This window comes from Anser cygnoides, chromosome 6 (assembly GCF_040182565.1).
Source record: "Anser cygnoides isolate HZ-2024a breed goose chromosome 6, Taihu_goose_T2T_genome, whole genome shotgun sequence".
Taxonomy (NCBI): domain Eukaryota; kingdom Metazoa; phylum Chordata; class Aves; order Anseriformes; family Anatidae; genus Anser; species Anser cygnoides.
This window is the reverse complement of record NC_089878.1, coordinates 14,669,529-14,684,333: the sequence shown is the minus strand read 5'-3', so window position 1 is coordinate 14,684,333 and position 14,805 is coordinate 14,669,529. Positions and strand designations below refer to the sequence as shown.

Sequence of the window (14,805 nt, the reverse complement as noted above, 5' to 3'; positions counted from 1 at the left end):
AAAGGAGGTGACGAAAACATTCTGCCTCCTGCTGACCAGCATGGCAGGATAAATTACTGGGCATTTCTGTGTTGCTGAGTGTCACCAGAGCATGGTTTCTGAGTTACTCAGTGCCAGCCAGGTACAACCTACTTCCTCAAGGCAGGAGTCATGCAGCTGCTTTTGTGTGGTGCTGAGCCCAAGCTAGTAATGCCTGCTAAGCAGTATGGTGTACCAGCTCAGGCAAAGGGCCTCATTAGCAGAACAGAGATGTTTACTTACTGTTGTACTCACGTTACTTGGGTTCAGGCTGCATTAATACACCACATGACTTTGAGATTGTTGTTGGTTCATTTCCAGCAATTTTTCGCCATGGACTCAGCAGATGCAGTCCCCACCCTCTCTGAGGTACCTCCTGTTTGCAGAAGTGAGCATGTTTATTAAACTGAAGCATCTAGTAGCATCACAGAGGCTACCTTGGGAGTCACAAAACAAAAACAAAAGCAAAAAAAAACAGTCATGTTAACACAGGTGTCTTCCTTTTTTATTAAAAACTGCCATCAAGCTAGTGAGTGGTTACAGTTTAGCACTAAAAAGTGCAAAAAAGTGTCTGATGTCGTTGCTACAGTCAGTCATGTTGATAGGTCAAGTTCAGATCTCAGGGACTATTTACTCCTCAGTTTTCCACCCACAGTTCAGAAAGAAATTAAACATGGTCACGAGCAGTTGTGCTTATTATTAGTTCTCTAGGCCCATACCAATTGCTAAGAGCTTGCTTCCCAAGTTCATGATATATTAAGTGGGACCTTTGGCTCCCAAGGGCTGTCACAAAAATCATTTGATGCTTGTGTCTTGTGTTGTATTAAAGATGTCTGCATACAAATCATACTGTTCAGATGTGTCGTTGTGATAATTTTTGATTTAGCAACAGCTACACATTGCAAAATAAGACACATTACTTACAGTAGACATATGGAGAAAAGAGCCCTATACTTTGATATTTTTACATGTTTTGATTTTTGTGAGAGGAAAACTTCGTTCTACAGCTAGTAGGAATTACAAGAAACCAGTATAGGTTGAAAAGTAGGTGCTTATTATATTCCAGAAGTGATCTCAGAGAAAAGATGGTAAACTGTAGTAAAGTGCCATCAGTTTGTATGTAAATGCACTTTATAGATAACATTAACAGGAAACGTATCAGAACCACAAGATTTGCTGAATTCTTAGAAACATGCAAGTTCTCCTGAAGTCTTTGTGAATAGATTGTGTATGCTGCCTAGGTCATCCTTAAAAATCTCTGTTTTCTCACATATTTGCTAAAGGTATTCATAAATATTTATCATATTTCTGTCTTATGATAAAGATCACAGGCATAAAGCATATGAATTACTCTTTTCATACCCTATGTGCATTCAGTATGTGGACAGAACATTTATAAATAGAATATATTTAAGGATTCTGTCTTCAATAGTAATAATAATAGCTGGCAAATGACTTTATAACCTGTCTTGAATTTGTTTTGACGTTTTGTTTAAGTAAAGTCTAACAGTTTTGGGGGAGAATTTCTTAATGTGAAGGGGTAAGACAATGGTAAGGCATTTGTTTTCTTTTCATTGTTAATGTCTTAGGCTTGCTCTCATCTCCTGCCCTCCACTTCTAGAGGGCTCCTTGGCAAAAGTGGTGTATTCACACAAGATCCATCCCAACTATTAGGTGAGGTTTGTAGCTTAAATAGAAACTATATTATCAGTTACATTAAAATACGTTCGCTTTTTTTTTAAGATGGGCAGGAGGATTCACCCTTACCTTTAGCACCCAATTCCTATTCTTGAAGGGTAAGGTTGTAATTCAGTTAGGTCCCTTGGTGATGCTATAATGAGCAAGAAAAGGTGGTATAGATTAATTATGCATGTGTACAGGTGCTTGCTGGATGCTCTTGTGTTTGTTCACAGAATTCATGATACAATAAATAAATTGCAGTTAATTACTGTCAGAGTCTCTGATCCTTTTAGTGAGCTTGAAGGCAGAAACACTGGATACTAGTACAATGCCAAGAGTGTAGAGTCAGACGAGGAAAATCCAGCACTGAAGAATGCTAAAGCATCATTCATTCACACACTGCACATGTGCATATCGGTTCACCTCTGCCTGGTAAATGTCAGCTTTATTGTGTTACGCTAACAGAAAACAAAAAAATTGATGGCTGATTTGAGTGCTCTACTTTGTACATATGAATTCAGATTTTAGATCTCCCGCCTTTGTTTTAAACCCTGAGACAGCTTTTTGACTAGTAAGAGGGAGACTGAGCATGCAAACCAAATAATTTGTTCCGATACTGCCATCATTTAGGTACCTAAATCCGTTAAGTATGAGAAGTTTACGCTGACTTTGAAAGTGCAGCTACAAGTGCATTAGAAGTTCTACTAGAAAAGTTATGAGACAAGAATGTTTGTTAAGCGTAATAACCAAGTTCCCTGGTTGCATTTTTCAGTGATCTTTATGAAAATACTACATTGTTCACCTCACTTGCTTTGGCTGCTACAGTTTATATTCAGTAAGCAGAGTGTTCAGAGACATTTCTCAATATCATATTTATGTATACAGAAGTGGGACTGTGGGTATTACTTTCAGCTGATGGTCTGATTCCACTTTGTGTGACAACTCTTTAAAGTGAGGTTCAGTTTTTCTTCTAAGTTCGAGATCAAATATTTATCTTCAGTGATAAGAAGAACCTTTCCAGCTTTTTATTCTTCAGTTTGCAAGGCAGAATGCTGTACTTGAATGCAAATATCTGGGGAATCTTCTCCATTTTTGGCATTTTCAACAGAGGTGGTTATTGAGGCCATTCTTGTACTCACGCTTCCAGTTGGTTTGCATGGCCCTTGCGCTGCCCTTTCCAGAAACTGGCATAATCATCGATTGGCTGTGTAGTGAACAGGTTCAGAGGAGTGGTAAAAGGTACTTTTAAGAACAATAAGCAAACTAAGTTGTGTTCACAGCATGGCGCACAGTCTTCTGTCACCTAAAGGGCAGAGCAAGGCATGAGCAAATACTTGAGAACAGTGGCAGTTTAGGATGACAGTGAAGCTCTGGTAAAAATTGCAATTCCTGTGCCAACTCATTGCAGTCGTTAGTGACAGAGATAATTATGGGCCTGTCTTGTCCTGTTGAACATTTATTGCTAGTTATTTGAAGTCCCATGTGTTAGCTGTAAATAAAATTATTTTTCTCTGAACATTTTCAGTCTGGCAGAGATTGAATGGAATTCATAGAGCAGCTGCTCAGCCGTAGCTGAAAGGGCTGCCACGCTGCGAGGTAATAGTAGAAATGTTTACAGATTTGAAGTGAATGTCCTCAGTAATTACACTGAAAAGGTGAAAACAAATAATAGCACACAAGAGCCACGTTTGATGACCTTTTCAGTGCTTTCATGGTGGATCTTTGGCTTTATAAAGCCACATGTAGTAAATACAGAGTGAGTTGAATTCCTGGAACTGTAGACTGTGGAGCTGTATTTGCTTTCTGAACAATGGTGCTGGTATGCCTGCTATGAATAAATTGAAATACAGTCTGTAATGAGCACTGCTTGAGGAACAGACTTGACGTGCTTGCTTTGGAGAAGCTTTCCAAAACTCAGAACAGCCAGTGAAGTCAAGATTGGTGTATACACAATGTTCGTGTAGCTGCCTGACACTGGTGTTAAATTGCCATAAAACAAAAGCTGTTACCATATTTATTTTCTTGTTTGAACATCCTTGAATCCATCTCATGCCAAAGATTGCCAAAGATAATAAAATGAAAGGTATGCAGAAGGGGGCAAAACTCACATTCAGAACAAGAAGCTATAGTGATATATGTGAAAGGAAAGTGCTTTGTGGAACAGTTTATTCCATTTAATACATGTAGACCTCTCTATTTGTAGCTACTGCATTTTAAAGATATTTTTGAGGAGAGGTGTTATTCCAATTTTTGCTTACAAATGTATTTTAAAGAACCTCAGTCTCACTCTGTTTCACAACTTCCTTGCAAGTTACCTGACCCAAGCAATGTTCCCTTTTGTTGGAGAATTTCTTGGTAGCCTCACGTCTGTAGAGTAGGCCTTTCTCACTCCTCCTCCTGAGAGGCTTCCTTGTGAGCCTTTAACAAGTTTTTATCTGATATGCAGTAGCTGAATGGGACTGTTGAGGGCTGTTGAATATGCTGAGATCTTCCCTCCTTCCTCTTGGGGCTCCTCAGACTTGAGAATCAAAGGAAAAACAGAGTGATCTACTGGTTGTCCATTTGGGAACAGCGACTTCTCTAATGTAGGAGTTAGCCAAACGGATCTTTTTCAACACAAGCCCTTCCTAGGCGCTAAGCACATTATGGTGAAACAGAAAGCACAGGCCTAGGGGAGTCAACAGAAAATCATCAGACCGGAGCACTGAGCAGCTGTTGCTGTCAGGCTATAAGGGGGAACATGGGGTACTTCCACTGGAGGAGGCGCCCTCCCTTCCCTCAGCCCCCACACTGTCCCGGCCCTGCACTGCCACGAGCATCTCAGCGGCTGGATGTTGAGCTGGGCCAGGAAGAGTGTGGCCATAGCAGTGGCCTTTGCAGGTGATGTCTGGGTGAATGTGTGACTGGATGTGGCCCATGTCGGGCTCAACGGGCTTGGGTTTGTTGGGCCTCTGCTCCGTGCTGGTGTCGAAGGCTGTCATGGAGGCTTCAAAATCTGGGTGGGTACATTAATAAAGTAAAACCAGAACCCATCACCTAGTTGTGGAGGAGAAAGAGACCTTTCAAAGTTGCACAGAGTGTGACATGGTAAGTTACAGGTTATGGCTGTGCCTGTTGATGAGCATGCTGTGGCACTAAGTCTCAGGTGCAGACTGATCCGTATTGCCTCAGAGCTTTGGGGCACTCCAGACCCTCCTTGCATATTGAAGGTTGTACCTGCTGTAGCAGCCACAGCAAGGTATTTTGCTTCTTGGACGTAGTGGTGGTGGTTGGGAAGGGGTCTCCACCTTTTTTCCCCACTCTGGTCTTGCACGATAACAAGCTGTCTTTGCAGAACAGGAAAGCTCTGTGGTGCGTGTGAGTGAGTAAAAAGAGGCCTCTGGTAAAAAGAGGAAGGGAGACACCTGGCAGTGGACCATCACATTTGGGTGAGATGCTGGAGTTTCTAGGCATATTATTTCAGATAGGAGATATATAAAGAGTCAGAAAACAAAATATAACAGGGAGACCAAATAGCTATCCATAGGTGAGTATTGTGGAATGAAGAAGCTATAAAAGCTGTGAGAAGACAGTTATATCTTCTTGGCTCTAAGGGAGATGGTAAGGGAGGTGGCTGTACTCATGCTCTGAATACACAGCATTGGTACTCACTTTAATTAGCAGAGATCATGGGAGTTACAGTTAGCTGCAGAGCACCTTATTCAGCGTCCAGTCTCTAAGATACTGAAGATAAGAAAGTACCGCAAGACTGTACTGGAAACTGCAAGAATTACATGTGACATAATCTGCCTCCCTCATGAAAACCCTTATTTTTATTTTTGATATTTTTTTAAGAATTAGAAATTGATTTAAAGCTCGACTCATGAGATATTATCTTCCTTTCAGCTTTGCACATTTTTTTGTATGGAAGAACCATAAAACATCCTGAGTTGGAAGAGGCCAATTCTGGATATTCTTGTTGTCCTTCTGCATGTCTAACCCTTGTTTGAATTCTGATAAAATGCTTATCAGCAGCAGCATCCATGGCCTTTTTGTGCAGTACATGAAGTACCAATTTTCATCTTTTTAAAGTATTTTAATTTTTTTATTTTTATACTTTAAAATTTGCCACCTTTCATCTTCAGTATTTTACATTCAGACAACGAACATTTCAGCAGGTTTTCATTCCCCAAATGCTTGCTTACTCTGAACACCCAAATTCCACAAAATCCATTTTTTAGATGGACCTGCACTGTAATCCATCTGATGTATAGGGTCCATCTATAAAAATAGAACTTGTAAGGGCTACCCTGTATCTTATTACTGTTCTAACATTTTAACTATTATTCTAGCATTCTGAATTTTCAGCTTTTCTTGTCCTAGGTGCATGTTAAGCAGAAATCTGAGGTGAACTAGCTGCAGTAGTGTCCAGACCCCTTTCCCAGGCTTATGCTATGAATGAGACAGGTTTATTTGGATTATTCTGCAGTGTATGTAGTTAAGAATTTCCTGTGCATTCTGCAACTGTTTCTGTTCGACATCATCCATCTTATGCTGTCATGTTGTAACTTCGCCTAGTACAGTTAGCTTCTGCTAAACTTCTTTCTCCTGGTCCTGACTTGTTTAAAACAAATTGCTGTGTCAGCTGCATGTTTTGCTGTTCACCTCTGAAATTTCAGCTCATTAATAAGTATGGCAAAAAATACTAGTTCTTTTGAACTAATAAAGAAATTTATCTATTAAATAAAAGTGTTGAGTTAAACTATATCTCAACAAGTAATCTCATCAGCTTTTTGAACCCGTGTTCCGAGTTCATACTTGGAGTGTTTTGGGCAAGCAGATTCCTGTCTTTTTCAACTCTGCTTGTTACAGCTAACTTTTTTTTTTTTTTTTCATAATTTAGTTTCTCTAGGAATGCTTAGGAGTCAATGCAGTCAAAATGCAGTACACCAATTACTAATTTTTTCTCAAAGTGGGAATGTGAGATTTTTTTTGACAAGTTGGAAAGCAGCCTGGAAACGGAGCAGTTGTGAACTGCAGCTGTGAATTGCAAGAACTAATAGGAATTACTAACCTTAATTTTAGCCATGATAGTCTTATACACAACCACATAATTAATAAACTGATACCCGCATCATGTAAAGACTTGGTAATTTCTTTTAGATGGACAAATTTAAAAAATATTTTTTAAAGAACACTTCTAAAACAAGTTATGCTTTATACAACAATCTGTACTTTTTAATAAGCTTTTATGTTCTAAGTGCCTTGTCTCATATATCTCGGCAATCTTGTAATACTGTGCTGTTAAAGCAAACATGAGGCAATGTAGTAGTCAGTGTATCTGGAATATGTTGCCGTAATGCTCACAAATATAATTCCTTCTTTTTCTCACAATTTATTATAAAAGGCACTAATTAAGACATTAAAATACGAATGCTGAGAGGTGGAAGTGCATAGTAAATTGAACCAATTTCAGGATTACTTAGAACCTGCAAATAACCCAAGACTCGGAGCTTGTCCAAAAAACCCTGCAAGTCACCCTAAAAACTTGCTTAAACTGCACGTGTCAAGATGCAAATCTTGCAGGCAGCTTCCTGCATTGCTTGGTGCTTACTGGACATTAGGAGAAGGTTCCTTTTAGGTGTTTGCAAGTTGGGTTAAGAATTTGATTTCCAAAATGTTGGTGTTGTAGAGGAGGGAGCACCTTAAACAGTTAATACTTACACTGATAAATGCAAAAGATGATGCAAGCATAGAAACCAAGCTTGTAAAACCAGAGGTCCTTTGCTTAATAATGTGTGAGAAGATTGTAAATTCTTCCTTGGGTCTGTTTAGGTAGACCTTTGGCTGGTGTGACCATGATACATACACAGGAACTGGGAGAAATTTGTTGCTGTGTTTACCTTGGCAAACTGGCTGATACACACACAAAAAACTGATCAAACTGGACACCTCCTTAAAAATGATAAAAATCAAAGGGAAACCTGCAGTACTCTGTTTTGTAGTTTGCACTTTTGAAAACATACGATACTCAGAAAAGTTGGGTATATGACATGGAGAACTAAAACTATTAAAACTCATGTTAGAGAAAACCACTTGAACTGGTGTCACTAATAACATAATTAAGAACTGTTTGGTAATGTGTGTTACTGATAGTAATAGTGCAGGGGTTTTCATTTGTGCTTTCTGGCAGATGAAGTGCAGCATGGCAGAGACTTGGTATTATAGAAGAGAATGGGTTTATAATATTTGCATGGGCACAGGCTAATCTTGACATTCTTATAAAAAGTAATGTATAGATTACTTAAAATTAAGTGAGTTTACAATGAATTTATTTCGTTGCCAGTTTGCAAGTATATAGTTATAAGTAGAGTATTATTCATCTGTGAGCATTTGTCAGACTAATGTCTGTTTTTTGTGAAACATAAAATCATGACAAGGGAGAGGCAGAACAAAATTCCAGATGCTTGGGAGAATTCAATTTTCTTTTTCCAAAAATTTGTAATTTTTCTTTTTTGTTGTTTGTTTGTTTGTTTTTAAGGAAAATCAGCTTTAATTATTTGCTTCTTTTCACTTCCTAACAGTTTATAAACTGATGTTGTAACTAAATATTTGGTATTTACACATTTCAGTGCTTTCAAACACGCAAAAGCTTGTTTGAACAGTCATGTTCAGTAGTAAATATACAGATTTGGGTTTATATACATTGATTTGCCTTCTTTTTATGTTAGATGCAGTTACTACTTTGAAATGCTGTTTTATCTTGATTAGCAGTCATTTACTATGAGATGGAAATTTCTTATTATACTGGGATTTGAAGTGTGACCCTACTGCTTTAGGCAACACATCTCCAAGGAGTATTCTCTTTGCTATAACATTAAAGCATAGTTTGCATTGAAATGTACGTTTCCCTGACTTTGTGTTTAAAATGCAATATCTCAAATGTGGTCATGGTACCACCATCTGTATTGACTCTTCTCAGTCTTTTTCTCAGAGGGCCAGTAAAGTTCAGGAGGGAGAGGGGGATTTCTCCTTCTTCCCACCTTCCTACTGATCTGAGCATCCTCTGCCTCCAGGCCCTTCCGAAAGCAGAAATGCTCTACTGGTGGTTTTGCTCCAGCTCTGGAGAGGTGTGGTGCTGCTGGGTAGAGAGAAGCCTGAGTAACTGGGCAGCACAGAGCGGTACACAACATTGGTATTGTGGCTGCGGAGGTAATGGCCATTCCTCTTATTTGGTATTTGGAGTTCTGTATATTTACTATTGTATTGCCGTATCCCTGTTGGGAAGATTTCCTTGTATTTTGAAGTTCTTTGTTAGATATTAAATACTTTCATATCAGTATTTAAAGAAGAACTGAAAACTAATTCTCACAGATCAGCGCAGAATTTAGCATTCATTGCACTCTGCCTACATGCTGGTGTTTGGAAGTTATGCAACCTCTTTTTATAGAGTTGTGTTTTCTGGTGATCTAGACTTACTCAGTTATTGCTTAAAAATAAAAGTTTGTCACGAAACGTGTAAGATACAAAACTGAGGTCATAACAATACGGTGTACCTCTTAGTATAAAAATAATTATTTGCAGTAAGGTTCATGTAGAAATGCTTTCTGTCTTTACGTATATGATCTTAAAACTGCAGAGTAGAGAAGACAAGTCCCTGTGGCATAGATAGGCCTGTACACAGTCTGGTTGTGGAAAGAATTTGTATGGAGATGTTGGGTATTTAGCTCAGACGGAAGACTGAAAGCTAACTACCCAACATAGAAACAATTGCTGTTGGTTATCTGCAAAAGGCAGTCTCGGGGGAGAGGGAGGGCTGAACAGGGAGTGCTTTTAATACTTAATTATGGCATATTTTTGCCTTGGCACTGGGGCTTCCTGACAAACTGTGGGTCCCTGTTCCAAATTATGGAGGTACTAGATCATCATAGTACAATTGCTCAAGCATTTTTTTTAACATGAGCAAAACACATTTTTTTCTGATCTCATTTTTGGAGGAGGCTGGACCAGTTTTTCAGAAACATTACACACAGAAAAATAAACCTGAGGCAGACACATGGCATGCAAAACTTTGCCTGAATGCTAATAGTTTGGCAACATTTTAATATGCAAATGAAAGAAATATGTAGTAATGGGAATTCAGCTGCAGTGATTGCTACCAGATCCACCAAGCGTAATGGAATTGCATACCAACACAGACTTATGACAAATATTGTGATTGTAGGTAACTAAATGACCATGGAATCTGGAGCAGAGAACCAGCAGAGTGGAGATGCAGCCGTTACAGAGGCAGAAACCCAACAGATGACAGTACAGGCACAACCACAGATTGCAACGTTAGCCCAGGTATAAAATGATATGGTATAATAGTTTTACCTATTGGGTAATTTTTTAAGAGGGATAATGTCTGCTTATGGGCCTGAGAGAAGGTCCTATTGATACGATTCTGAAACAGGTGCTATGTATAGTTCCTTTAATGTTTGTCTTCAGAATTTTATAGCAGTAGAGATTTTTAACTTCACCTCACACAAGGCTGTTAGTTCTGAAGAACTGTGTGTATATAAACTGTGCAATTTTAACAGAATAATTAATTAAAAGTTTTCTAGCATTCTTTACCACAACCGTACCACTGAAAGTTTTTTTTTTAAAACATATAGTTTATTGTCTTTTTTATATTGACTGGATTATTCTGCTGTTGTTTTTTCTGTTAGAATCTTGTCTATAGCAATCAGGTTAATTCTGAAGGAAATAAACTCAAAATCTAAGATGAATACCATAAACATTATGAACAAGTGGAACAACCTGGCATCTGACAGCTCATGTTATCCTATTGAATTTCACAGAATTATTCGCTGCTCAGAGAGATAGTAGATCTTTTATTATCCCAAATTTATTTTGGAGAGACAAGAAATTATGCAATCCCAGCTTCATCTCTAATTTTGGAACCTGGGGTCATTCTTGGATACACTGATGGCTGGCAGAAGCAACTCCATTGTGTAAACAAGTACAGAGTCTGTTCAGCTCTATCACATAACCATTTCATTTTAAAACTAAAATTTTGCAGTCTGTAAAGAACTGACAGTTTTTTTAGTTCACACAGTTTGGGGAATTTAATGTATTTTAAGTGGCACAAGTGTTGAATCACTTACATTTTATAAATGATTAATGTCTTTAAGAACTCTTTATACCTTTTAGTAAAGTAGAGATAGTACACTTCCATTCAAGTGATAGTACAGAGATCAGAGCTGTTGAAATGAGCAGGGTGATTTTTGTTCAGTGACCTGTAGTGTGAATTTTCAGGCCACCAGCTGCCCTGCACCAGCTTGCCTCTTTGGGCAGTTTTCTCACTGTCTAACTTAGGCAGAGGATGTAGGTGGTGTGAATAACACTTAAGAGTCAACTAAGTGGAAGTCGTTTATTTCTCTTGCAAAGCCAGTAAACTGCTTCTCACTTTGTGTGCATTAACATATAGTCCAGAGAAGCAAGCATGTTTTAAATTTGTGTGTTGACATACTACCCTCCAGGTAGCTAAATTTACAGGTATGTAGTGGATTGAATGCACTTTACTCAGGCAAAATTACCCTGGCAATTGAATGAGAATTTTTTCTGAGTAAGAAGCAGCTATACAGCTATGGTTAAAACCCATGCAAACTATAAGCAAATATGTAATATTTTCCCTAATTTCCCCTATTGTCATTTACTGTATTATTTGCACCTTGGCTATTTCCCAGACTTCATATTCCTTTTGGAGGTGACTGAACAGTCTAAACATAATTCCTCGTCTTGTTCTGATCAGCAGTGTTACGTTAGTGTGATATTTTTAATATGTGATGCGGCAGTGTTTGGCATTAGGGAGTGCCCTCAGAGGCTTAGGCAAATCTGAATAATTGATTATGTCAATTTAATTCTTTCATTATCTCTTGTAAGATCACCCCCTTTGTAAGCTTAGTTTAAGCGCTGCATTTTTAGCGAGTTCAGGGTAGTTTTCAGAGTCAAAAGGAAACTGTTCCAGTTCCACAAGGTATGAGTCAGAGACATCTGCGGAAGTTGCATTCTGCTGTTGGCTTCATTCAACCGCAGAGTAGCCTCCAGTTGATCAGCTCTGCTGTCATTGCCAAGGACTGTTCAGTCAGGCACGCAGTATTAAAAAAGGTCGCTTGGTGAAGGAGTACGATTTGCCAGAGGAGAGTTCATGCTAATCTCAGTCCCAGTTTCTTTCAGATGTGAGTTAAGTACCGCCACGTAACACCGCAGCCATTTTCAGGAAAAAGGAAGGGAAAGGCAAACACAGATTGTGGGTTAGGAAGGGACAGCTGTGGAGGAGAGAGGTCTACATGTAATTCCCCTTAATTTTGTTGTTGAGCAAGATTTCTTTGTAAATGATGTATGTTTATGGAAATTCAGCGGTCAGCTGTTGCAGCGTTTTGAGAACCACGTGTCCATGAGGACAGCAGAGGATTTACTTCTGCGGTCCATATACACCACTCTCTGGGATTAGGTGGGACAGAAGTCCAACCCCTTCTCTCATTGGAGCTAAATGGATCGAATTTCTTGAAAATGCCATTACACGTAGGAAGACTTATTTTGTTCGGTGCCCGGGAGCAGGCTGCCTAGTGAATGACCCCTCAGCTGGCTGCTGCCTGTGAGTCCTTTCTGAGGGCTACGATGGTGAGTCAAGAGGCAAGGAGCCCCAGGCACGGCCATGTGCATCGTGTCACCAGCTTGGGGCTGAGCACCAGCATTTACCCAGCTGCAGAGCAACCCCAATGTATGGCCCGTCAGTCGACCATCGTGGTTCTTGTCACCTGCCACAGCGAAGAAGCAGGACTTCCCCGCATGGCTTGAACAGCTCTTTGGGTACCGCTGTCCCTCGGGCCGGAGCTCCTATGACGGGGACACCCACAGCAGCAGTTAGCTGCTGGCATAGCCACTGTGCCTGGGGGTCTTTGCTTTACATGAGAAGTTGTGTTTAGAGACTGAGGTTTTAAGACTTGGACCATTTTTCCTCATAGAAATAAAATAACTCTAAGACTAGAAGTTGTATTGACTCATTACACTGGATCAAAATAATTGCCTACAAACGGTTTGTTCTTCAGACTCGTGTTTTCTCTGTCTGAACACATGGTCAGTTTTCTTTATTTGATTGGACTTTGCCAGTTGCTCCGCGTGGTTTAGTCTCCAGTAAGTCTGAAAGATATGACTCCCTAAAAATTCTAACTTCTTACATCTGGCAAATAACTTTGCATTTTCTTGAGTGAAAACAAAAATAGCTCCACTCCCATATGTTTCTGCCTTTGACTCAACAGTGTCTGTAGGAGTACACCCAATTCCTAGCAGTGTGTAACTGAAGTAAGTGAAGGTTAATAATATGTTTTTATTAGGTTACCTCAGAATAGAGGCAGTTGTGTTTTTCTCATTCTTGTCAGTGTTATTACAAGTGATGTTTTAAGCCTACAGAAATTCTGCATTAGATTAATTTGTAAAGTAGGTCAGATGTTGGGCATAGGCAATTCAGAGGTTTTTGTGTTACACTGAAACATTTGGGTCATCTAGCTGGTGTCTAGAAGAGACGTACTTCTTTCACCAGAAAGTGTTCCTGATCATGAAAAAATATTTTGCAATAACTTAATTTATGCTCGCTGTCTCTTCTTTGCAGGTATCTATGCCAGCAGCTCACGCAACGTCTTCTGCACCCACGGTGACCTTAGTTCAGCTGCCCAATGGGCAGACGGTTCAAGTGCATGGAGTAATTCAGGCTGCCCAGCCATCAGTTATTCAGTCTCCACAGGTCCAGACAGTTCAGGTACTTTCTGAAGAACTTCCTAATACATTAATTGTGCCTTCTGAATAGTTCTGCCAGTTCACTGGTTTCTTGGTAGGCTCGTGTCCTGGATTGTGTTTTCACTTCTATAAACTTAAAGGCAAAATCTGTACATTATTTGCTACACTGTGACTATTTTCTGTTCTGTTTTAACCACTTTTCACTTTCATACATCACTGAGTATCATTTCCCTCTAGAACTCTGTTGGTGAGTTTAACAGCTTAATGTTTTTTCTTACATTATTTCTCTTTTCTTACAGTATTTCTGTATTCTCTCCACTGTATTTTCCTACAGTAAGAGTATGACTAAGAGCTCATATTATCCTGATCAAAAGCTACTTTTCTTATAATGTAACCTGTTAATCATTAGTGAAGCTGATATTCCGGGATTAGAGTCTTTGCTGCTTAGAAAATGTTTGCATTGGTTTAAAAAACACACCTGTATGTTAATGGTCTTTAAAATATACTTATTAGTCTCCTCATAAAAATAGTTTTTTAACTTGCCTGTTGAATTTTGTCTTTCTTCTGTAAAGCAAGAAAGATAATGCAATATGAATGAAGAGACAGCTTGAAGACTTAGGAGAAAAGTAGTCTGAAATCTTAAAACCCATAGCCCCTTTTCTTCATTTTCCTTTGGAACCACTTCAAGTCCAGTGTTACCGAACACAGAAATTGGTTAGAGTGTGGCAGCTACACAGGACAAGGACTGTACATCATTTCTTAGTTATTAGTACATTGAGCTCAGAAAAAAAAAAGGTTAATTTTAAAAGGTAGACATTGTAATTATTTGATACAGATATCTGGCTGGGTATTATTTGTAAAAATAATAAAGCATGCGTAATTTAAAACTAGGCCATTCTGATAGTAATCTTTGTGTACTCCTTGTCAGCTTGAATGATGAGTTTTTGGCAGGCTCTACCCTCTTCAGCTGCCGGAGTCAGAACTTTAGAGTTTTAATCTATTGGAGACAAGCAATTTTCAGATAAGTGCACAAGTTACTAGCCCAGGGGTGGAAGATAAGAGACTGACAATGAAAGCATGGTTGGAATTCACCTGGCTCAGTGCAAAAGAAGAATGTGTGTGGAATTCTGCGATAGTCAAAGCCTAGTAGTTCACAATCAGCCTTGGACCCATCCAGGCCCTCTGTCTGCTAATGGTGAGATTTGGGAGCCAGCAAGCTTTTTGAGCCTTGAGGTATCTTCCATACAGTGCTTGAAGTGTCAGGCTGTGAGCTATGTTCGCTTAGGCATTTTGGCATTCACTGTCATTAGCTTTTGTATATTTGTAACATGAGTATAGCCATTTGGA

General features: G+C 39.2%; 1 protein-coding gene across 5 annotated transcripts in view; it reads left to right on the top strand.

The window, feature by feature from the left end:
• CREB1 (cAMP responsive element binding protein 1) overlaps positions 1-14,805 on the top strand; it is an 80,927-nt gene that overhangs the window by 52,559 nt on the left and 13,563 nt on the right. For 2 of the 5 annotated variants that reach the window (XM_048047142.2, XM_067000029.1), the window contains 2 exons: positions 9,902-10,023; positions 13,334-13,480. In XM_048047142.2, coding sequence (XP_047903099.1) covers positions 9,910-10,023; positions 13,334-13,480 — 261 coding nt within the window. In that variant the 5' untranslated portion in view covers positions 9,902-9,909. Of the gene's footprint in view, positions 1-8,753; positions 8,890-9,901; positions 10,024-13,333; positions 13,481-14,805 lie in introns of all 5 variants that reach the window. The other 3 variants (XM_067000032.1, XM_067000031.1, XM_067000030.1) reach the window with 2 other exon arrangements.